The sequence below is a fragment of the Astyanax mexicanus genome, chromosome 14 (assembly GCF_023375975.1).
Source record: "Astyanax mexicanus isolate ESR-SI-001 chromosome 14, AstMex3_surface, whole genome shotgun sequence".
Classification (NCBI taxonomy): domain Eukaryota; kingdom Metazoa; phylum Chordata; class Actinopteri; order Characiformes; family Acestrorhamphidae; genus Astyanax; species Astyanax mexicanus.
This window is the reverse complement of record NC_064421.1, coordinates 49,153,000-49,178,411: the sequence shown is the minus strand read 5'-3', so window position 1 is coordinate 49,178,411 and position 25,412 is coordinate 49,153,000. Positions and strand designations below refer to the sequence as shown.

Sequence of the window (25,412 nt, the reverse complement as noted above, 5' to 3'; positions counted from 1 at the left end):
AAACTCTGTAGTAAAGAGAAGAAGAGCGGGTTGTTTATATGAGGAGCAGAGTCCAGATTTCTGTCCTAAAAACTAAAAAAACTCCTGTTTTTACCGGATTTACCTCCAGAAAACACCTCAAATCCCGCAGCGGTGAGAAGCTCCATCCTCTATAAACTCCCAGAACCCTGTAAATATTCACATTTACTGCTGTCTGTCTCTCTTTACTCTACAGCTCTGTTCCTCTCTCAGTTCTCTATTACAGCTTTACTAATACACATTCCTGCAGATCAATAACATTTAATATAATATAATATAATATAATAGTTTATCTCTCAGTATCATAATAATACACATTCCTGCAGATCAATAACAATCATATAATAATAATAATAATAATAATAATAATAATAATAATAATAATAGCTCTCCTACTGTGATTTATTCATAAGAACACATTAAACTTTAGGTATAATTTTACTGCAGCTCTAAAAAATGTGAATTTTTAAATTTTATTGCTGATTCTCTCTGTATCTGTGAGCACGGCTGTCCTGCCTGTTTATTATTATTTTCTGTCCACAGAGCCAGAGATATTTCACCTTTCACCCAGCAGTTAATCCTGATATAATACTGAACCCACTCAAACATCCAGTTAAACATCTAGTTAACACTGTCTGAATGTTTTATGTGTAAATTCTGTATAAGAGTGTTTTCAGAAATCACCCAGCAGCTCAATAACTAATAATATAATATATAATAATAATATAATGTAATATATTAGCTTAATACCCAGCTCTCCTACTGTGATTTATTCAGTGTGGAGTTTAATGATGTATTGTACTTTATCTAACCAAACTGATATAATCTTTAAATATTGAAGTTATAATATATATGTCTGATTGTTTTTAAGGTTAAAATGAACTAGAATACAACAACAACTTCCAATATTAATGTATAAAATAACATTTGGCATGTGAGGCGAATTAGTGATTTTTTACACACTTTATTACTGATTCTCTCTGTCAGTAAGCAGAGCTGCTCTGAGCCAAAAATGTCAAATTTCACTTTTAACCCAGTTAAATCTGATATAATACTAAACACACTGAAACATTCAGTTCAGTATCAGTTTTTACTGATATCTAATCTATAACCTCTGATTGATTAAGTGATTGAGAAGCTGATCATCCAGACAGAAACATACTTTATTCTGGTAAGCTCTCTGATTAAATAGCTCTATGGCTGCATGTAATGACTATTTTAATAGTCGATTAATCTGCTGATTATATTTTTATACTAGTTCTGGTGTTTTTCACACCTTTACAGGTAAAAACTTAGAGCTGATTTTGCAGGATATTTTAAAAGTTGACGTACCTAAATTAACCTAAACATTACAAACTGAATTATAGGAGATATTCACACGGGCCGGATGTTGTTATTCTCAGATAACCCTAGGACAATTAAATATGTCTTAATGTAAATATTATCTATATAAAATCTATATGTCACGCTATATGCCTATGTTTAATATCACTCCAGAGACAGCAGAAGCTCTAAACATTTTAAAAAGCTGAGAATATGTTATATGTATATATCCTACACTGGTAAACTAATAGATTGAGCTGAATATGCTGCTTTTTTCAGCATTAAATTCCAAAGATACAGCAGTTAAACCTTTCGCTCAAATCATCAACAGAGAACAGCAGTAGTTTTTTCCCCATATAAAATTAAAGCTTATTTAATACCTCATAGCAGTTACTGTTTATTATCCTATTAATCAAATTCTGCTTTAAATTATAGTCAAAGCATTAAGGTACAGCGTGTTCCCTTTTCTTGGCTGTGGAGTTTAAATATAAAGTTTAAAAGCTTAAAAAAGATTCCAGGTGAGTTTATCACAGTACAGCATGTTCAGTTCTGTATTATTATTTTCCTTCATTAGTTATAAAAAATATTGATTGTATTGATTGGTTGTATTAATAAAAGGCTTTATTAATGTTGGTTGGTTATGGTCACGGCTGCATGTTAAGTATATGGAGAATGAATGTCTCTGCAGTTTATAATTGAGGATCAGAATGATTTGATCAGTCAGTTTAGAGTTTTTAAAGGTATAAATAATGGATAATAAATAAGTTAGTTTTTATGTTTCTGTATTTTGTATGTTTAATAGTTTGCCTGATTCTTTGTTCTGTGATCAAATTGCTGTAAAGCTGCTTTCTGATATCAGTTATGAAAATATATAAATAAATTTGATTTGATGGTTTGACAGCAGACTTATATCAGAATTGCTGTATTGGTGTCTCTGTTTCTACACATCAGAAAGAGCTGAGAGTTCTGAGTAAATCCTGAGCGTATCTCTCTGTGTGTTTATTTCAGCAGCAGCAGGTGGTTCTGATCCGGGTGGAGGGATGGGAGGTTCTGGGTTTGATGGAGGTAGAGAGGAGGCTGCTGTGGAGTTTATTTACTGTAAAGGTGTCGCTACTGAGCTTCTGAAATACGGACCCAGAGATCTTCATGCTGCTGCTGAAACCCCCGACCCCCCCAGAGTGCTCATCCTTGTCATTCCAGGTGAGATCTAATGAAGCCTGGTGTTATAAAGAGGCGTGACCAAAAAACAGGTTATAAAAGTAGAGCTGAACTAAAATCATGAGAATATGTTTAGATCAGAAAATATATTGGAAAGCATTTAGACTTTACCACAAAAACAAGTACAGCGTTAATATAGGAGCAGCCATATCTCATCTCTTTATATTACTCTGAATCTATTTTGTGTTCAAACAAATAACTTTAGCAACTTTATTATATTAAAGAGTAAAAGATCAGTTCAAATTTCACATCAGATTCTTGTTTCTACACTTACTGTCAGCTATATCATATTTACCACAAAAAGCACTTAGTGACACTGATATGGTCAGATACAGCAGTGCTGCTGGAGTTTTTAAACACCCCAGTGTCATTTCTGGACTGAGAACTGTCCACCAACCAGAATATTTCATGGTACTGTATTTTCACTGAATTAAAAAAATAAGTTCAAGAATACACTAATTTAAAATTTAATTTTATTACTGCATATAATATGATATGGCACACCCCTAACTGAGATATATATAAAAAAAACATGAATTTAATCAGATTTGTAACAGAAGACAATAATCCAGAATGATTAGTCATGATAATAAAATAAAATAAAATAAAATAAATAAATACTGGACAGATATAAATGATATAAATGATACCGGACAGATATAATCTGTACAGAAACTTCCTTATTTTGTCAAAATCCAAAGAAGTAATAGGATTCATCAGAAACCTAAAAACAAAAGTCTAAAAACACCAACAAATTCGATGTTTATGTTGTTGTGATGCAGCAGGTCTAATCAGTCCTGTTTATAATGTGTTTAAAATATCCTGTCCACTTTTCCTGTTTTGCTGTTTTGTGCTCTGTGGTCATGAAAAACGAGCTTTAAGGGTTTTATTGTTTTGTGTTTGAGCGTCCTGATCAGTGTTCCAGGTTCATTTCTCTGATTAACAGTTAAAATAAAGTGTGTTCAGAGGGATGCAGACCGTTCTGTGCTTCATTAGTGAGTTTAAACATATTTCAGCATATGGAAATCATTAGGTCACAGTTTATCATTATAGTGGGAATGATTAAATCTATAAAGGAGATGGGTATTTAACACACAGCGCTTATTTAGGGGGGATTAGAGTCGGGTGGTCCATTTATAAAGATAATGTTCTTTTTCTCCATTGAGTAAAAATATCCCCATCAGAATAAATCCTGGATTAAAGATTGAACAGACTTCACAAAACTTCACAAAGATAAAAATGATAAATGTTATAGCACACAATAGAAATAAGTTCCTGTTCCATGACTTTTGGCCTGTCTGTGTAATTCAGCATTAGTCTACATTGTGCTTTAATGATGAGGAAAAATCACAGATCTTCCTGTTCTATAAATGACTTTATAAACCCTGAATCCTCCTTTCTTCACTTTTTCACTTTTTTTCGCTCAGCTTTAAAGAACATGATCTGCTTCCATCATTAAGATAAAAAAACAAATAAACCCGATTCAATTCAGCTTTAATTACCAAGATATAAACAAACACCTGAGCCACAGAGGAACCACGGGTCCACAGGTGGACGAGTCAAAACGTCCTGAAGAAAATAACGCAGGGCACACGTGTTGATTGGTCGTGTGCGGGAAAGCATCTGATCCTGATTCAGAATGTTTATTTTTAGATTGATGTGAAACAGGTTCAGTGTGGTTCTCTACTCATAGAATTAATAGAATTAATATAGACAGAGCTCGCTCTGTTCCGTCACTAAGAGCTTATTTATGGTTTTGTCAAAAGAGCTTTTTGTCCGTCTTTTTCTAAAAACAGAATTTTACAGAGTTCAGGCGTCTCCACCCGTCTGATTTCTACTGAATAACTGTGATCAAATGTTTTAAAGTAGAGAAATACTGGTGAACAGTGGTATACAAACTAGAGGACCCTAAGCTGAATATAAAAAGCATTTTCATGACCATCACATGTTTATTAAATAATTATATAATCCACCATATTTTACTGTTTCATTTACTGTTTTTTAATATAAAAAGGGTTATTATAAAAGCTGTATAGGCCTACAGTATATACGTATTGAACCAAACTAAATATATTAGTCTTACCTTTAAAAACATTTCAATTTCTCATTAAGTGCCCTCCCCTGTCTTCTGTGCAAACAAACAGAAAATACATGATGTTCGCTGTAACGGATGAAGGGCCTGAAAGAGGTAAATGAAGATTATCTATAGATTTTATTAGAGAACATCATATTAATATATGGTGGTATTCAGTTTTTTTTTCAGGGACAGTGTTATAGAGAGATCTCACCTGTACAGGTGTGAGTAAGAGAATGCTCACTCTAACTGATGACCTTAAAGTGAGTGGTGTTGATTGGCGGCTGGTGTTGGGCTCTGAATGTCATTGGTCATTGTGCTGAATGGACTCTTTATGGGCTGGAGGAGCTCCTGCGTAAGAGCTGTTATTGTAGAGCCTGTGCCCTTTTTCCTCAGAGATAACAGCAATAATCACCATCCTCCCACCTGAGACTCCGCCCCCCGCAGCCTCTCGTATCCGCCAGGTACCCGACACAGGTGCTGCCCTTTAATCTGCTACAATAACTCCGTATAATACAGAGCAGAGAGAGAGTTCAGATACCGAATCCAGAACCACAAATTCAGCTTAATATAAAACTACTGACTGATCAGGATTTTACTGCACAGCGCTTTATAATAACTATATTATAATAACTATATTATAATATCTATATTATAATATCTATATTATAATAACTACATTATAATAACTATATTATAATATCTATATTATAATAACTACATTATAATAACTATATTATAATATCTATATTATAATAACTATATTATAATAACGACATTATAACTGCATTATAACAACTACATTATAATAACTATATTATAATAACTATATTATAATAACGACATTATAACTGCATTATAACAACTACATTATAATAACTATATTATAATAACTATATTATAATAACGACATTATAACTACATTATAACAACTGCATTATAACAACTACATTATAATAACTACATTATAATAACTATATTATAATATCTATATTATAATATCTATATTATAATAACTATATTATAATAACTATATTATAATATCTATATTAAACTACATTAAATCCAAAACTGCAGTTGAATTTAGAAATATTTTGTAATCATCTTTTAATGGATGACAGTGAATTTTTACTCTGAATTATGAATTCTGTGTGATTTATCGTATGCAGTAAATTACAGAACAGTGTGCAGGTACTGCATAATGAAAATGATTAAACATTTGTTTTGGTTACCTGTGCATGAACCTCGCGAGACGCATTTAACCCTGAGGGGAATTATTGTGTGGTTTTAATCTCACACACTCGTAGCTATGATATATCATTATATCAGTGGCAGAAAATCTGAAAGTGTCTTAAAATGATAATAAAAACATCATTTATCACAACTAATTTTGATACAATATGTCGTTCAAACGAATACAGTTATAAAGATGGGTCTGGTGATTGTTGAGCTTTTAAGCTTTTAAACTTCAGAATTTGTTCTAATTTTCTACCTTAAAAAAAACATGAAAAATGTTAAAATGTATAAAAAGGACATGAAAGCCTAATTCACAGACCTGTAAATACAGAAGATAACTGTTGTTGTGATGAGCGGTATTTATATAGGGGATAGGTCACGCACATGGAAATGCAAATGAGGTAAAAGCGTGTTTCTGTTCCTCTCTGAGTGCTGCTGGTTATCTCTGCTCTTATCAGACTAAACACGGGTCATTTCAGCCGGTCAGATGCAGTTATTCCTCCACTGAGATCAAATTCCAGCAGCAGCAGAAGAAGGAGGAGGAGGAGGAGGAGATGGGAGTGGAGATCGGCGCTGTGCCGGATTAGCTGACATTTATTCTGCCTGCAGTTTAAACTGTTACGCCTCTGTGCTCCTGCAGCGTTTCTGATACCAGTTAATATTAGAGAAAACGCTGTTCAGAGGTATCCAGAGTCACAGAGTTAATAAACTGTTCGTAAACGATTAGTAAATGGTTATGTTAGCAGTATTTAAATTTCAGATGTAATGCTCTTATTCAAACAAGAACAGATGATTTAAATTCTAAATATTAGCAATAATTTAGAAAACCAGAGTAATTTTATTATCCAAACCTTTACCTGAACTTAACCTCAGTCTAAACCTAAACTTATCCTACACATAAATCTAACCTCCTACACCTCAACCACAAGCTAAACTTAACTTACAATCTGATCTTAAACTAATTTGTACTCCTAAACTACACCTAAACCTAAAACTAAACTTAATCTACTACTCCCAAACCTAATTCTAACCTTAAACATAATGTAACTTAACTGAAGTCTTACTAAAATGCTAAACTTAACCATAGCAGAATGTTAAATTATTAGTGTCTCTGCAGGACTTTTTCTGTAATACTTCCTTTTTTGAAGTTCCATCATGAAGAAAAGCAGGGAAAGCTGTAGCGACACTGTTTTCTCACTTCTTCTGCAGAAACATGGCACCAGAGGACGGGACATGTAGTGAATCATAAAATATGTTATGAATTTTAGTAAAATATGAGTTTTGTATGAAGATCCTTTTGTGAAGTTCTTACTGTAGCGATTGCAGGGTATAAGTTAAAGTGCATTGTGTAGAATGTTGTGTACACAGCACACACAGCAGACCATAATCAGATAATCACTGAATTTAAAATACATGCATATTGGGATGATTTTTAAATAGCAATCAGCAGTTTATGTTTTATAGATTGTATAGCAGAAGACTAGCGAGCGCTGTGCTAAAGCTACAGAGTGAATAACAGATTATATTTATTTGAGGATTTAATGGTGAACAGCGGTAGATTTGGCCGGTTGATAATTTGTTGGGGTGAGAGGAGAGTAAATTATTATAACTCAGATTAAAGCAGTAAAGATGTAGAGAGGGGGGAGGGGGGGGGTTCTACACATGGTTTGGATTTATAGGAACCTGCTGTTCAGAGAACCGTCCTGATCCAGCAGCTGCATCCAATAGCCTTCAGGATCACATTGTTTGATAATTTGTAATAATCTTACAGAGATTCCTCTAGTCTTCCTCTTCTGTTCTACATGTGTGTTTCTCTGCTTCTCCCTCCTCTTTCCTCCAGCTGCTGAAGACTGAAGAACAGCAGATTTCTGTAATTAATCAGTTTTGCATTTATATAAAAAATGTTCTTCTAAAGGGGCTTCAGCTTTCCATTACTCTAAAACTTTTCCAAAGATTTCACCTTTTCTTTCCAGAAAATATAGAAATCTGGAAAGTTTTACCATCTCTCTTCACGTTTGTGGTAAAGAGGTCCTGTTAGTTTTTTTTTGGGTCGTTTACGAATCATTAATATAATTTAAGAACATCTTGAGCTGCATGATACAGAAAAGTCCTATAATGTGATTATATTGTTGAAAAATTTCATTTAATTATTCTTTGCACTTTATTAAAACATGCCGTGGTGTAGAACACCAAACAAGTATGTTGCTACATATATCTTTTATTGATTATTAAAACATATAATTGATTAATTAGCCAACTAACAATAAAAATAGTACCTTATTTAAAAATACTTTTACTGCTGCTTTAGTCTTTCATACCGTTTCATCAAGAGATACACAGACATCTGTAACTTCTGTTCAAATACATTACAAACCAAACCACTTCAGTGAATCTTTTCTAAAAGCGTATTTTCTAAAAATATATAATTAGCTATTTACCTTTTCTGACTCAAACTTAACCAGATCTTCAGTGGACTAAACATCACTAAACTCCTCAATCCTGATTCACTTCAGCACGCAGCTCTATCAGCTCTAATGTGCACTGCTCTATGTTTCTATTATATAGTAAAAAATACAAAAAAACATCCAATCCATGATATAATAAAATTGTAAGATAAATGTTTGTTTATTTACCTTTTCCCTGCACATGGCCCTGTGTGTTCCTCCTGTGTCTCTGCCCCTGCCTTCAGTGCTCTCACCTGTGTTCTTTTGTAGCTCCGCCCCCTTGTTACCCAACCCCTGTGTTTCCTGTCCTCTTTAGTGTGTATATAGAGAATTAAGAAAATTAAAACTATTATAAGGTATATACAAGGACCTAAAGATACAAACTATACAAAAAACTATACAAAGTATGAAGGTAACCTGACTGTAAATAGGAGGTAGTGCAGTAATACAGAGGTAAACAGGAAAGCAGGGATCAGCAGATACAACAATACTGAAAAATAAAAACCTGTATTGTATTGTATTTAGTAGAATGTAAAAGTGTCCAGAAGTGGAAAAGTACAGGATGTAGAGTAAAGTGTCAGTAGTGTTCAGTAGTGTAAAGGTACGGATTGTTGTAATTAATCACTATTTACTCACTTCTGCATCTCCATTGCTCTACTCCTGACACTTTCACAATAAACCCGGGACAGTTTATCCTCCATTAAAGAATAGTTATCATGAAAGGCCTGCTGAGAATATTTTAGATGTTTCTGGATGCTTTCAGCACATTTGATTTGATGTCTTTACATATTTAATTATTTATAACAGTATTGTATAGATAAGTAGGGTTATAATGATTAAAAAGAAAGTTTTATTCTGTAATTGTGTAGCTGCAGCATGCACAGAGTGTGTGTCTGTGTTGCACTACTGTAGTTTAGATCAGTTGGAGAGGAAGGAGTTAACTCAGGCGAGCCAGTAGAGGTTATGTCCTGTATTTTCATGCATTGCTGAGATTTCGGGCGGAATGTTACCTGGAGGTTATATTTGATTGCCAGTCCATCCGTGGATCCCAGTAAACTTTTTACCTCTTCCCTCCTTCTACCTTCAGCAAAACTGATAGAAGTGCTGAGTGATGGAGAGGAGCTTTCATGGGGGAAAACATGAGACTTTAAAAACCTGTCCTAATGATTCAGTGTTGGAGTCAGGTCAGGACAACCTTTCAATGCAGCTTCCAGCACTGTCTATCCTCCTCACAGCACATTTCAGGAAGCCTGGGGACACTGACTCTCTGTCTCTTTCTCTCTCTTTCTGTGTTTTTCTGTATTTATTTCTGAGCTTGCACTGATGTGTTGTTGAATATGATTTTATTTGACTCTTATTACTGAATTAAATCAACTTCATTTATTCAGAAGTACGATCATAAAAAAGACACGTCAGCCCCCTTTAGAAGAATCTTCTGCAGTCCTGCTCCTCTGGAGACACACGGACTCATGAATCTGAGGCAGGAGCTTCAGGAGAGACGTCTGTGAGCAGATCGAGACACAGTGACCCTGCCTGCATGTTTGCCAGAGTCAATAAAACATTTTCTCGGGGATGGATTTCTTGGCGTGTTAAGAGCCGATCTGTTAAAGAGGACTAAACACACTGTTCTCAGAACAGATTCAGCACCTGCTGGAACCTAAACGTCTCAGAGCTGGATCTCTTCTGAGAGCTGAATGCAGGCCTGGGATTCAGCTTTACCTGCTGCAGGTATCAATCAAACAGGGACAGTTTATGTGTAGAGGGAGAATTCAGGACAGTGTCCTCCAGTTTATATATATATAGTTATACTCTGAAAACTTTGACTTTGACCTGATGATGAGTTTCCTCAGGGGTCGCCTATCACTGTTCACTTTACCATTATAAGCTGATTTAGTGCTCAGTGTGTGTGCACCTGCGGGGGCTACGTCAGTAGCGTGGTAGCCCCGGCGGTCTCGGGGTCGGGGGGCGCGGCTCGCAGGGTATCTGTTTAATGTTCCAAAGAAACAGCTCTGAATTTCTGAACCCGGGGGAAGGAGGGAATGATAACGCAGGGGGAGGAGAGGAGGAGAGCTCAGGCCTCTGTCCTCTTTTTTCTTTTTTAAGATTATAGAAATGGCTCCTTTACATTCCTTCACTCTGCGCTGAGAGAGGAAGATCTGCTAGAAGTGTAACTGATCTCAGGATCAGGGGGGAATTATGTTGAGTATTATTCTGAAGAAACTGAGGGCTAAGATATCCTGATATTCCTGATATTTGTAGATGGATGAACTGATCACTGTTTTTTAAAGTGGTGTGATCTCAATATTGTAGTTGAATTGTAGTTTCATACACCCTCCTCTTCTTCCTTACCTACGTCCTCCTCCGTCTTAAAACAAGGATAAGAAGAAAAATATTTTTTCTGGTGTTGAGGCAGATACATGTCTACAGATTCTATAGTCCAGCGGGCCTCAAACTGGGAGTCGTGGTCCCCTGGGGACCATCAGCTGCCGGAGCCCTGAGAGAGCACAGTTGTCCTTGCTCTCTCTGGGTGGGTACAGTACAATAGATGGCACTCTCTCTTTCCCCTCATCCCTCCTAGGGTGATGTGGATCAGCACAAGGCTGCATCTGTGAGCTGATATATCAGAACCGAGTCGCTGTGCTTTCCTGCAGTCTGAATTAGCTACTAGTGCTTTTTCTATTCCCTAACTTCTCACCCTATGTCAGTAACCTGCTGCATTAGTGGAGGAGATCCGTAATGGAACAGTTCACTGTTTGGGAAAGTCCTTTGTTTCCGTCTGGGTTCTGAAACAGAGGGATTTAATGGGCTTTGTTGTGGTGGTTTGTCATTTCTAAAAGCTCGGGCCCGGAGCAGCTCGAGCTCAGAGCATGAGGAGGCCCATCTGGGAGAGATTTAAAAGTCTTCAGCGTGAATAATATAAAATGGATTTAATCAGGTTGAAGAAGGTTCAGGAGGGCTGATGTTTCTCCACAGTTCTATCAGAACACACAATCACTGATCATCTGGAGCTCCGGGGACAAGTCAGAACAGCAGGACCAGAGCGTACACCTCGATTACGGGTTTATACAACTTTTCTAGATGTTTCAGTTCGCAGTAGTTTTTAAGGTACAGAAGTTTTTAAGGTACATTCAACCAGTTTTCAGAATTTAACCACTCCAGTTCTCTTTCCTCTTCTTTTTTTTTGTTGCGTGATTATATCCTGCCTCGACTTCCTGTAATTAGTCCAAACATTTGACCCATTTAGTTCATAAATTGATTTCACACTGCAAACAAACCAGATCATGGTTCAGTTTTTCCGAACCTCCTCTTTTGGTTGGATTAAAAGATAGATTTTCTTTAGCTGTTCGGCAGCAAGTGAGCAACAGTCAGTTTTTAAAGTATTTGTGTTTTTAGAACACGTATTTCACATCATTTCATTCTTTCTGGTCTGGAACCAGTGAACCTGTAATGCGAGCGGCTGAAAGGGCGGGGCGTTCAAGTGTCACTGTCACAAAGTTTTTTACAACACGCCCACAGTCACATAAATAGTGAGAGACTCCTTAAAGCAGTGGGAAAAAAAGTTAAAAGTTGGTGTAAAAGAGGTAGGAGTACTTCCCCCCATTGTTATGTCCTTGCCATGTACTCTTATAACTCATCCTACTTAAAATGACAATAAATATTTGATAAAAAAAATAATAATAATTTTAAAAATCATCACTAAATACAGGCTTAAACTGTAGGTATTTTTTATCTTGGGGTTCGTAGTTCCTGAGTTGTTGATTGTTCAGCCAGGCTAATGGGTAACGCAGGCTTTTGATGACTGTCAGCACTTTATGCAGCAGCTCTTTTGTTATTGTCATCAGCAGCTCGTATGTGAAGCTTCAGGAGTGACGTATTTCAGTCTCACGCAGCCGCATGTTTCCTCCACGCTGCAGTCTGACCCCCGCTGGCTCCACACAGCCAGAGAAAAGCCATAGAGCTGTCAGGAGCATCAGCGGCGATGCTAATGTGTTCATTAATGCAGCAGACAGGCCGAGTTCCTCGGGGAGAGTAAACACAGCGAGGCGCTGGTGAGCAGCTCTGGGTTTTTGATTGATTGATCAGGCGTGAGATATTAATGAGAGAGTAGCTTCTCACCGACTCCTTATTCCCTCCACAGATTATCTCATCATCTGTAATATGATGTAGATTAAAGAGTCGCTCAGTAACACAAACATCCTCTCAGTGCTGCAGCTACAGGCGCTGTGCTCCGTGCTTCACGCAGCTGCGCTCCGGATCCTGATTAATGACTCAGGATATCTGAATGAAAATATCTAAACAGGACTCATTTCTCTGCTCTCAGGTCTGTGAGATCCCGGCGTGCCGCGACCGCTCTCTCTGAACCCTGTTTTTTCTGCGGCCTCGCCGCCTCGTGTTCAGAGGTTTTATATTTAGTGGTTGACGTGGTTTAATCTGGTGGTAAAGTGTCTCGGATTGCAGGATGATGTCCTCCAGTATCAGAAGCAGCTGGAGAACGCCCACCAGCAGAGAACAACACGCTGCTGCAGCGCTGTGGCTGCTTACTTCAAAGGAAAAGAATCTGATGTTGAGCGTCTGTAGCGGCGATCAGCCCTCACTGATAGCGCCGATAGCTTAAATCTGTTCTACATTAAAACCAGTGTTTCACCAGCCGACTCTCTCCTACATCTGTGCTCCTTTACTCACAAAGCCTTTACTCCGTTCTCCTGACCTGCTTAAAACATCAGCTCAGGATCCCTCCAGACGTGTTTGTGTATTATTTTTAAATGTTAGGGTGTTATTTGTGGAATGCAAAACACTTTTCACACTAGTGTTCGCAGTACACCAATACTAGAAAAGTATTTCAGTACTTGAATTGTGCTGTACTGTCTTTAAAACAGTACAATACACCAAGTATTTAGTACTAGTAATTTAATCCAATCAGGAGACATGATTGGCACACAAATCACATCTTGTCATCTTCTCAGATTAATAACTCAAGAATGCCTTAAAACATCATTATAAACCATATATATGGCTACAAAGAGCTAGAAAGAAATCCTATTGTTTCTAAAGAACTGCAGCATCATCATCATAATTCTCCAGTGAGGAATCTATGATTAATCCATTGTGAAAACACTCAAGAATAAGCTCTCCATCAAAGTTTCTTTTAAAGTGACTTTCTGTGACACATTTAGTGCTTTATTTCTCCACTTTCAGTCATAATCACACATTCTGAAGTGTAATCCAGTATCTGAGGGGGGCTCTGTGTTGACTCTGAGTTTACCCGTGGCTGTGTTTATAATCCCCCCTCCACCAAACTTTACTTTTGCAACAGTTCAGTCAGACGAGCATCATTCTAGTAGCAACCGCCAAACCCAGACTCGTTCATCAGATATTGAAGTGTGAATCGTCACTCCAGTAAATATGTCTCTGCTGTTCTAGAGTCCAGTGGCGACGTGTTTTACACCACTGCATCCAGTGGTTTGTATTGCACCTGGTGATGTGAGACTCAGATGCAGCTGCTTGTTTTCCCAGAAATCATTTACACTGGTAAAGAATTAGTGAAGGTTCTTCAGAGATATTAAAAGTTCCCCCATGATTAGAGTCTCCTGTGTAGGAGAAGTTGCTCCTGGTCTGGAAGGGATCTGTTCTACTGACTCACTGAGCTGAGGGTTATTGTGGTCTGGTTACTCAGTGTCTCCAGTGTACCGCAGTGCTAATGCAGCTACGCTACTGGATGACGCCGTTTCTTATGTTAAGCTTTTCTCCATTTGGCTCCTGGAGATCTCTCTGAAATGTTCTGAACGTCTTTCTGTTTTTATGATGTGAGACCCAGACTCACTGTGATTTACTGCAGTTTCAATTCCAATATAAGTTATGGTATGATATGCTATACTTGATTAGTGACACCACTTTAATAAATATTGTTTTGTTTTGCCAATCTTATATTTAATATTTTATTTACATTTCAATTTCCACTTTTAAACCCTTATTCTGTACTGTACTGACAAATGAATTTCCTTATTCTTATCTTATTCATACGAAGAAAAAAAATACTAAAAGTTGTTGTGTTGAATCTGATGTTAATGTTCATAAACTTAATTCATGTCCTACCCTTAAAAAATATTTATCTCCAAAACAGCAACTTTACTGAAGAGAGATAAAATCACTCTCACTTTTAATGGAAGTCAATGTAAAAATATATTATTTCATTTATTTTAGGAGAATTTCTATTGGTTCGTTCATTAAGAAGTGTTAAGACAGTGTAAAGAACATTTGTATGTTTAAATTATGTAGTAAACTAAAAATCTTCAAAGATATTGATATGTTTAAATACTGATTATTGATCAGTGATGCTCAGCAGGTGAGATTAGATGAAACTCTGTTGTTTTATCTGAAGGATTTTGATGAGTTTTATATGATGAAGATCTGCCTCTTCACGGCTCGTCACTGTGCTGAAGGTGTTTCTGTTATTCTGTCCTCTCTACAGGTAACCCAGGTGTAGTGGGGTTTTATAAGACCTTCATGTGGACGCTGTATCAGGCCTTTAACCGGCGGTACCCGGTGTGGAGCGTGGGTCACGCTGGACACTGTGTTCCACCAGACACCATGGACATGGTAGAAGGTAGGAGATGCTGTAATATACTGCGCATCAGATCTGATTAAATAATAAGAGTAAAATATCATATTTTAATGTTAATTGCAGTTTTGGGAGAACAGGTTCCTTCTATATTTTTTCTGTCTCATGTTTTTGCAGCTTACAGAAATAAAAAAAGATAAATTATATATTTAGATTTGGATCATTTTTGCTCCTATTTGTTTACTTTAAATTCTGAAATAAGTCCACTGTCATGAAGTCAGTAGGTGGCAGCAGATAATTAAAGAGGTAATGACACTCAGCTTCTGTAATCAGGCAGAGGGAATTCACACTAATGCTGATAAAAACAGAAAAATGCTATAAAAATCTGTTTGGGATATTTTTTAATTAGTACCATTAAGTATTATATTTTCTGTAGTAACTCATAAAATCATCAGTATGTTTCGTCAGATATTAAGGAAACATGCTGAGTTAAACATTGGTAGCTCATATCATTAGAGCTTTAGCCAGTATTTTCTTACTGGAACTGTGTGATACGTTATGAAGCTTTAACCTCTGAATCTGCTCACCCCCATTCATCCCAGTCCCATTTCCACACCCCGGGTTGCCAGGTAAAGAAAACAGCAAGCAAACACTGAGCTTTAGTAAGGTTGTTAACCACAGATGGGTAATTTATCACTATCACTAGCATACTAAAGATGGTATTTTAAACACTGAAACATATATATTCACTTCAGAGTGAGACTTATCATCACATGCCACTGTGTGTCAATCTGGCAACCCATGTGAGTTTTGAGGAGAAACAGGTGGGACTGAAAACTCTCTCCAGTGTTTGGAAATTGGACTCCTGTGATCATTTCACTCAAACACTCGCTCACATTTATTACCGATTAATTATTTAATAGTTTGCTGTGTTTTTTTTTTTAGGACACTTATTTTACATTCATTACCTTATTTTGTATTTGGGCTTAATTGAGATAACAAATCTCTACAGCTCATTTACTAATATTTTTGAGTTAACTTTAACTGTGTTGTTAAAGGTGTTACAGATACAGAACTACAAATGTAAATGAGGAGATTTTGAAACTACACTCGAGTTCATTTTTAAAAAGGCAGTGTTATCAGTTACTTTGATCATTTTAAGTTTCTGCGTGTTTTTGCAGTGTTGTTATCTCAGCACAGCATCGTTCAGTTCTGGAACAGGTGAGTTGGTGTTCAGCACATTCTGAGCTGCTGATGTACTGATCTACTAAACTGAGGGATTAACAGATAAAGCAGGTTTACACTGGAAAATCACCAACCTGTTCCTCAACTCCAGCCTTCAGAACCTTAAAATCAGATTTACAAAGTTTTTTTTTAATCAGCATTGTGTGTGTGGAGCTACTAAAATAAAGGAGGTAAGATTCTCCTCATTAAGGAGGAAAAGAGGAGGAATTTGGACGATGTTGGGTAAATAAGTCAGTCTCTTATTCCTGTTCCAGAGAATGAAAGTCCGGTACGTTCATCCATAAAACAGTGTGGACATTTTTATTGAGCTCGCTACGTGGGAAAGACATTAGCCAAGCCCACCTGTAACAAACCAAACCACATGCAGATGGGCAGGATCTGCAGAACAGCGTTTCTACAGGCTGGATTGATTGATTGGACGGTGGAGATGATCATATCAGGTCCAAACGCAGGACAGAGAAATCTGATAACAGCATTTGTTTTACATTAGAATCTATTTAGACATATTGACGTTTTTATGGCACCTGTTCTTTTTCATGTAATTTTTAATGTTATACATTAAAAATTGTAATACAGTTCTGTTACCATATATAACAAGAAAAGAGCAGAAAACCTGTTAAAGTGAATCTGGTGAGCAGTAGTGCGCACGCTCTGTACTAAAACAGAGAAATTCATAAACAGAACGAACTGTTGTAATTAACTGTTTGAATCAGAAGTAAATAGGAAATTTGGATGATGCTCTTAAAAATAAAGATACTTCAAATGCTTCTTTGAATGATGCAAAAGAAGATTTTAGCGGAGATGCAAAGATCAGGCGCAATTGTGAGTAAATTTATTTAAAAAAACAACAAACAACAAACCAAAAACTTAAACAATAAAGAAACACTGAGAACTTGAATAAAATAGGGCATGTAACCTGACTAACAAAAAACTGATAAGGGACACTTAAACAAAGGGACTATATATATATATATATACGTATATATATATATATATATATATATATATATATATATATATATATACGTATATATATATCATCATATATGTATAACGTCATCTGAATAATGTAGATATTAATATTTAGAGACTTTATTCAGGGTGACGGGATATATTGCCGCACATATACTTCAGTATCAATGCACTCTATAAGCATCTCTACAGACTGAAGAAGAGCCTCCATATTTTATTCACGAATACACAGATCAGATCAGATCAGTCCGTTGCTGCATCCTGTCGCCCAATCACCAGCCAGATCATTAAACTCAGAGCTTTCAGATGATCTCAGACCTGCCGGGAGACGACAGCGAGCAGCAGGGCTTTTCCAGAGCGGCGCAGATGAAAGAAAATATATAATGAAAAGTTATATTTCTTCTCCTGAAGCTCCGAGTGACGGTCCTGATCATCATCAGCAGGGCGGGATCGAGACACGTCCCGCTGTCCTGCTCGTCTCACTGATCCGTCCCTCATCAGGATCCTGCATTTGGTTCACAGATGCTCCTCTGAAGGGAAGGAGCTGCTGGTGTTTCAGCCTGACGCTGAGTTTATAGATTATAGACTGAAACTCCCTTTATAGACTCTGTTTTATTAATTTATCAGCAGTCCGTATTACAGAGAACAGTTGGTCAGCACTGTTTGTTCTGGTTAAATCGGACTCTGGTTGGTTTGTACTGTTAATGCGGTTTAATTTATCACCAAACTGAGACCTGCTAGAGGAGGTGATCTCAGTCCCAAGCGAACTCTGGATCGGTTCTCTTGTGGTGGGAACGTGATCCGGTCTCGATCCGACCCGGATATTAAATATATAAACGCTGTCTCTGCTGCTCCACGCTGTTTACACACTGATCTCAGTCTGTGCAGCGTTCACTGCTCACAGCCCCGCGACTCTGTTTACTGCATGTAAATCTGCACTGCTGCTCGTCTCATTAAAAACACTGTTTAAAATCAGCTTCACAGATATACAGATAAACACACTGAAACACAGAATCTTCTCACTAAATTTACTTTCTTACTCCCGAACCAGACAGCTCTGACCAATCAGAGGAGACGATGTGCTCATGTGGTTTATTGGTTTGTATTTTGGTGCGTTTAGGTTTTTATACCTGTGTGAAAACAAACCAAACGGAGGGAGAAACTGAAGCTTCAAATAAACAAACTCAGTAACTGATCCGAACTACAGGTGTGAAAACTCTCTTAGTGTGCATTAATATAATCTCTCTTTTATCCACCTTTAATCCACTTCGCTCAGTCAGGGATTGGTTGTATTTTATATTTAATATTAAACGATATCACATGCTTCTGTTTCTGTAAAATAAACGTAAGCTGGGGGGACTCGTAAACAGTCTAGATATCTCTGTGGGAAAAGTGGTTCCTGTCGTTTGGCGATTAATGATTGATGCTTTTGATTACAGTAAAAATATCCCACAGGGAAAATTCAGACTCCTGCCAACGTCAACACCCTGCCCCGGGTCGAGCCCTGCTCCCAGACCCCCGATCCTCCTTCATTTACTGAGAATAATCCAGACCTCTGCTGATCAGAACTCGCTCTCCCGCCTTTGATATGAGTAAATTGCCTCTATTATTGTCCAGACTGCTGAAGCACGCAGAGAAATATGCAACTTCCTTCATTCTTGCAACACTTTCGCAGCTTTACTGCCAGGAAGTTGAAGGGTACTGAGTGTGATTGAACTGTAATAATGGATAAACGCAGGTCAGGATTTAGTGCTCTGGCTAATTGAAGACATGCATGCTGGTTATTATCTGCCAGTATTGTTTGACTTCATCAGAAAAATGCGCAAGTTTTCCAAAATATCTTATTGTAACTTATTGTAACTTATTGTAATATCTGTCTATTGTTTTAACATTTTTGTTCCCAACCCCCAATTTTTTTTCGGTACCTTTTACCTTTATTGGATTGTTGTTAAAGCAGCCGCCTAACCTACATACTGCTGTCTAGTGATCAACCTCACTCACAAGATAACACCTCACAACTTATACAGTTGTTATACAGATTTTACAGGTTTTCATAATCTTCAAATTTACTTAACTTTCAATAATTTATTTTATATTTAAAGTGTATTTAGACGTGTATTAACGGTACATTTATTCAGGCGTCACAGATCATAAACCTTCAGTCTGATCTTATCGGATCAGTCAGTGTTTAATATGGACGATATTTTATTAAATATTATTTGATTTCAGTAAAACGATTGATACTGTGACCCGCTGTGACTTGGCACACAAAGTGTAGATTACATGCCCCCCCACCCCAATACCCCCAAACCCCCCCAGGGCAGTTTCCTAACTCCAGTCTCATCCTTTAACCAGGAAATAAACTCGGGGCAGTTTGTTGGAGCTGCTGAGGTTTTATATGTGAGGTTTTATAGGAAGTGCAGGGGGGGTTGTTATGAAGGTTTTGGTAAGGGGGGGGGGGGGGGTTGGAGTTTGGAGAGCTGACACTGGTCTCTCTGTGCTGTTAGATAAACATATACAGCTCTTAGATCAGTCTGAACACAGAACCTCTGAATAATCTGAAATGGGACTGGGGGGGTAAGGTGGGGGGGGTAAGGTGGGTGGGGGTAAGTGGGGGGGTTGAGGAGGGGTCACTGCTTTAAACTCCTCCTCTGATCTTTACACACGTTCAGAAGTGGAAACGGCTCCTCTCAGCAGATCCGGGTTAAACTAATATTTTTTAGAGGACATTTTATGCAAATAATGAAAAAATCTCAGCTGGAATAAAATGATTTAAAAGTTCACTTTAAGGTGGTTTTTAGAAAACACTGTTGAGATTTAATAATTTTGTAAACACAGATTTATACATTTAAAATTAATTAACAGTAAAAAAGGAAATAAATTTACACTCATTGAAAAAAAAAAAAAAAAAAAAATATATATATATATATATACATATATATATATACACCAAGAAAGACTTGTTAGAAAGTAATAAAACCTAATGATGATATACTGTATTAAGTGATTGCAATTTTACAGTAAATTGATATGTTTATTGAGGAAAACTGTACAGTTTAGCCCTGTTGGACATGTCTGTCATCTGCTGGTGTTGATCCACTGTGTTTTATTATCAAGTCTAAAGTCAGTGCAGTTTTGTTTTCCCACAAAATCTTACAGCACTTTGTATCTTACAGCTTCCCTCTGCTGAAAACAACTTTTATGTAGATTTCATTTTCCAGCAGGACTTGGCACACTGCCCACACTGAGAACCAAAAATACCAATTGTTCTTGGCTGTAAACCACAATCAGCAACAATAAAAAAAAAAGCTTAAAACAGATCACTCTGTGTTTAATATATATATAATATATGAGAAACACATGCCTGATTGTGAGAAGAACTGAAGATATCAGGGATCAGTGTATCAGACCTGAGTTCAGGCTCTTAAGCATCCTTTCTTTTTTCTGGTTCCTCTCTTTCTGAGATGTTCTCTCTGCTCATGCTCTTATCAGTCGCTGGTATTGGCTGGTATTTGATGTAATAAAAGTGATTTATCACTGTGATCTTTGCAGGGTTTTCATTGGCTCCTGCTTTCAGCAGGTCCTTTTTATCTCCTACATTTCTTCATGTCTCGAATCTCCAGCAGCCTTTTAATCTTACAGTAGAGTTTTATGTTCAGCATGTGTGAGATGGTAACAGTGAAATCAGAAGAGGGTAATAAAGGTACGGCAGGTATTCAGCTCTGAGGAAAAGTGGAACAGGTTCTACTGTGGAGATACACATCTATACACAAGAGTGTGTAAAGAGAATTAGACATGTCTTTATCTGATCTGATCAAGTCATTAAAAACATCAGCTTTTTCAGTAGACTGTTGATGGGGTGTAAGATAGCGAAGAGCATTGCAGCGCTCCTTGTGCCCCCTGCATCACAGGACCCCTTGTGTTCCCCTACCTTCTGTTTGAAGATGCCCCACAGATGCTCAATAGGGTTTAGGTCTGAAGGTCCATCACCTTTACCTTGAAATATACAGAAAAGTGAGGAGTGTACTCGAGATACTATATATTAACACATGACATTATAAACAGATAAAATATAAAATGTCTGGATACTGGATGCTACAATTAAAGGAAAAGTCAAAGTAAATGAAGTATATATATTTGTCTTTTCCATACGTCATCCTTTCTCTGTAGTTTTTGGTTTGGGTTTATAGTCAGAAGAGTACAGAATAATTCAGAAGGCAGTGTTCACCCTATGAATGATGAGGAGTCTGATAATGGAGCGTTTTATCTTTTCATGTCTTTGATCTGTTATGAATTATTTCACTCTTTCAGGCGTCTCCTCTCCTCCTTTATCTCTCATTTATAAATAACCTTCAGTCATCATTTTCTACACTGATAAATCGTGTAGCTCTGCCCCTCCACTTCCTCTTCCTTAGTTTATCATTCCTCCCTCCCTCCCTCTCTCTCTCTCTCTCTCTCTCTCTCTCTCTCTCTCTCTCTCTTTCCTGCACGCTTCCACTGTCTCGCAGTCCTCTCAGATTAGCTCTGCTTTATTCGGAGCTTCTTGGATGGAGTGAATATCACAGTCTGCCAGACATTGTTCAGGATCTCAGGTTACCGGAATTGTTCAATAGGGTGTAATTTTACCTCTCCAAAGAAATAATGAAGAACAAGATCAAGATGTTGAAAGAAAACTTCTTACATGAAAATTCGGCCAATTTAAAGAGTCTCTTTTTTTCAGCTGTAATTAAAGACTCATGATCAGTAATCTCAGTACTGATCTGCTTTAGTGTTGATGGTGTTGATTTTTATATATAAACTTTTATTTCTCTTTTCTTTTCCCCCATTTTTCAGATGCATGTTTGGCGGAGGCGGAGGACGTGTGTGGCCTGAACGGTCAGATCCAGCATAAACTGGCCTTCCTGTCGGAGCACGTTCCCCGAGACACACACCTGGTGCTGATCGGCCACTCGATTGGCTGCTACATAATCCTGGAGACCATGAGGAGAGACCCGAAGCTAAAGGTAGAGAAAAATTAGGGGCAATCTTTTTTGATACTGAATTCTAGCCAAGAATCCCCAAAATATAGTAAAATAAATCATCCAGAACTATTCAGAGATTAAACACAATAACAAAACCCAACCATGTTAGTGTCCCTGCAGGACTGAAAAAAACGTTTTATGTTTATATGATACAGTAAAGCTCTATCTGGACGGGATTATTTTCTCAGGGGGACGTCTGTGTAAAATATTTCACTCTTCTACTCTTTAGTGATAAAACTACTGCATCCAGACTGCAATTTAAAAAACAGGAGGATCAGTGAGTTTTTAGGCTTTTTTCTCAGTCACATGACATTCCGGAGTTCAGTAGCTCCTCCATTTCCACTCGCTGTTGTGGGAGTAGTTAGTGGCTCATTAGGCCCATATGCACACTCCCAGTTTTACCTTCAAACAATTAAGAGAAATCCTTTTACACTCTGATCGTTAAACACGTTAAACCACCTAAATTTGCTCTAATTGACTAAATTTCATATCTTTAATTGGATTTTCACAGTTTGAGAAGATCAGGTTAAAGATTGAGTAAAGAGCTGCTGTTAGTGTGACTCAGAGTCCAGGGATGAATGCAGATTGTGTTAAAGTGTGTAAATAAAGACGAGCTCTGCTGTCGGCTGAATCCCTGTAGATCTCCTCAGTGATCTGTAAGTCTGGCGTGGTTTTAGAGTTCGGAATATCTGTAGTTTAGAGGAGCCCCGAGACGCAGAACAGGATAATAAGACAGTTGTGTCCCTGTGCTGCTGAGCAGAAGGTCAGGAGATTAAATAACACGGAAAAGAACCTTGATTTTCTTTCTCCCTCTGGGGTTTTCCTGCTACTAAGATATGCTCTTCATCATTTTTATTTTCTACTCTTTGCTCTCCCATGAATTATCTCTCTCTCTCTTTCTCTCTCTTTCTCTCTATCTCTCTCTCTCTCTCTTTCTCTCTCTTTCTCTCTCTCTCTCTCTCTCTCTCTCTCTCCCTCTCTCTCTCATCCTCCTGTGTGTTTAGCAGTAACTCCTCGTCTGTTTCAGTCTCTTATTTTACCCTTAAATGAATATTTAGTTCTGTGGGGGTGAAGCTCTGTACAGGTTGTCTTCCTCTGACCTTTAAAGTGGTTTAAAATAATTCTACACATTAAAAATGTCCAGTTTTCCTTACTTGCTGCTAAAATCTAGACATAGTTTGTGTGAATACAGTGGGAATAATGATAAATAATAGACATGGTGAAGATTATGGGATCTACATGCCCAAGAAGTGCTTCATATTTATAGTCAGATTCTGGAACTTTATAGAGTTTTGGAGTGAGAGTAGAGTTAATGTAAAATCATAAGTTTAAAGGGAGGACTGTAGTGGTTTTATTCTGCAGGTTATGGCTGGATCATTATGTAGTTAAAGCATGGCATTTCTCAGGCAGAAAAAAGCAGAAAAAGAGGGAAAAGATTTCCTTTACTGCTGCAGATCTCAGGCTGCCAAGAAGCCGGCGTGGTGATTATGTATGATGTGTGATAATCAGAAACTCCTGTTTTTTAGGCTCCAGATATTTGGGTTGGAGTTAAGGGTCTGGTGAGGAGATGGCAGGGGTTTAACTCTACTCTAAAAAGCAGAATAAAGACAGAGTGTGATTTGTATTTGGGAGGCTGGTGAGATGATCTAGATTATCTATCTAATGCCATCTCTGGCTCATGGTCAGCTCAGGACCAGCCGTTCATTAGGCTGGAGAGAGAGATCAGCAGTGAAATACTGAGAGTCAAACCAACCAGTTTTACTACTTAAAAATGTCTCTATGCTTCTTTTTTTATTACGAGCAAATCCCTTCCCTCTTAAAGTGGAAATTTCTGTGAAGTACCATGAAACATAATTCAGAGCTAAGAAAAAATGGTTAAAATTTGTCTATGGAGGAAAAACACCACCAGCCAAGTACAATTGAGATAGGTAGGTGTTTAGATGTTTAGAACAGTTCTGTTTACACTAGTTAAAGGTAACTGCCTGGGCAGTTTTACTTTCTGGACCTGGACTACCCACCTCTGTGTGTAACTATAGGTTTAAATAGGATCTCCGGTGGATTTGGTGTTTTACAGAGACTCTAAGACTAGGTCAGTGTCTGAACTACACTTAGCAGGACATTATTAAACATGTTGTAAAGTAACAGATGACATTGTAAAGACTGTTATTAGTGTAAAAATCTCTTTATTTTAATACGCTCCAAACTGTTGTCCGTCTCTCTGCCTCCTGGTGTCACAGTGCTGTTAGCCAATCAGAGGCGATATGTTTGCATGGATGAATATTCATGAACAAGAGCCGAAATCATATTGCACAACTTTTACACAACTATTACACAACTCCAGTCCCGCGCATCTCAGCAGCGCCGCTGAGAATATGGATTGTTGGGAGTCCGGCCTGTTCTGAGGTGAATGTTTAGACTATATAATCCACAGACTGTGTACAACTGGATCATAGACTGTATATAGCTGGACAGAGCATCGTCTCTCAGAAGTGAAGCCACCACAGGTTGGGCGCCCCCTGCTGTTCGGTTGCAGAAAGTTGTGTAACCCCACCCATCCCCATAGGTTTCAATGGCAAACAGAACAACTTTTAATCACGTTTTTTTCTAATATACTGTAATTCTACCTCCATTATTTAAATGCAGCAGCTTTAGTGTAACCTCTGCTTATATTGTTCAATTTTTATATCCTCACAGAATTAGTTTTAAAACGTTATTCAGAAAGGTGTGGTTATTGTAAAAGGGCTGGGTTACACCTAGCTGGGGTTGGACCAATGACTGTATGGGTGGGACCATAGCCTGTGTGAGCTCTGTGGAGGCAGCCCTCAGGGGCGGGGTTATTTAAATGAGCAGTCTTTCTCCCTCCTCTGGTCTCTACTGCGCTCTACAGACTCGGGTTTCAGGATCAACAACATGGAGGAAGATTTTAGCTTCATTTTCATTGAATGAATGAGAACGGAGACACGGCGTTCATCTTTTTTACAGTCTCTGATATAATCAATCTAAACTCTGTCTAATGACCAATCAGAAGCAGCGCTGCGTCTCTGACGGTTCGATTAGCCTCTCTCTCCGGTTCAGAGGAAACAGCGTGAGGAATGAGCTCCATGTTCCCGTCAGCACTGATCTATTATTCCACTCAGGACTGAGATTCACCATCACCTCACTTTTCTTTATCCGTCCCTTTTTATATTTATATATATTTATATATTGTTTTCCAGATTCTTTTTATTCATTTCTTCCGATGTCATTCTTGACAGTCGACCAAGAACTACTGCTTACTTTTAGAGCACCAAAAATAGTCTGTA

General features: G+C 37.6%; 1 protein-coding gene across 2 annotated transcripts in view; it reads left to right on the top strand.

Annotated features, from left to right (window-relative positions):
• Positions 1 to 25,412, top strand: part of ldah (lipid droplet associated hydrolase) — a 45,735-nt gene continuing 20,323 nt past the window's right edge. For both annotated transcript variants that reach the window (XR_007424006.1, XM_049463452.1), the window contains exons 1-4: positions 1 to 132; positions 2,350 to 2,541; positions 14,783 to 14,917; positions 21,923 to 22,092. Coding sequence is in view for 1 of the 2 variants with exons in the window: in XM_049463452.1 (XP_049319409.1) it covers positions 39 to 132; positions 2,350 to 2,541; positions 14,783 to 14,917; positions 21,923 to 22,092 (591 nt within the window). In the remaining variant the exon portion in view is untranslated. The remainder of the gene's footprint in view (positions 133 to 2,349; positions 2,542 to 14,782; positions 14,918 to 21,922; positions 22,093 to 25,412) is intronic.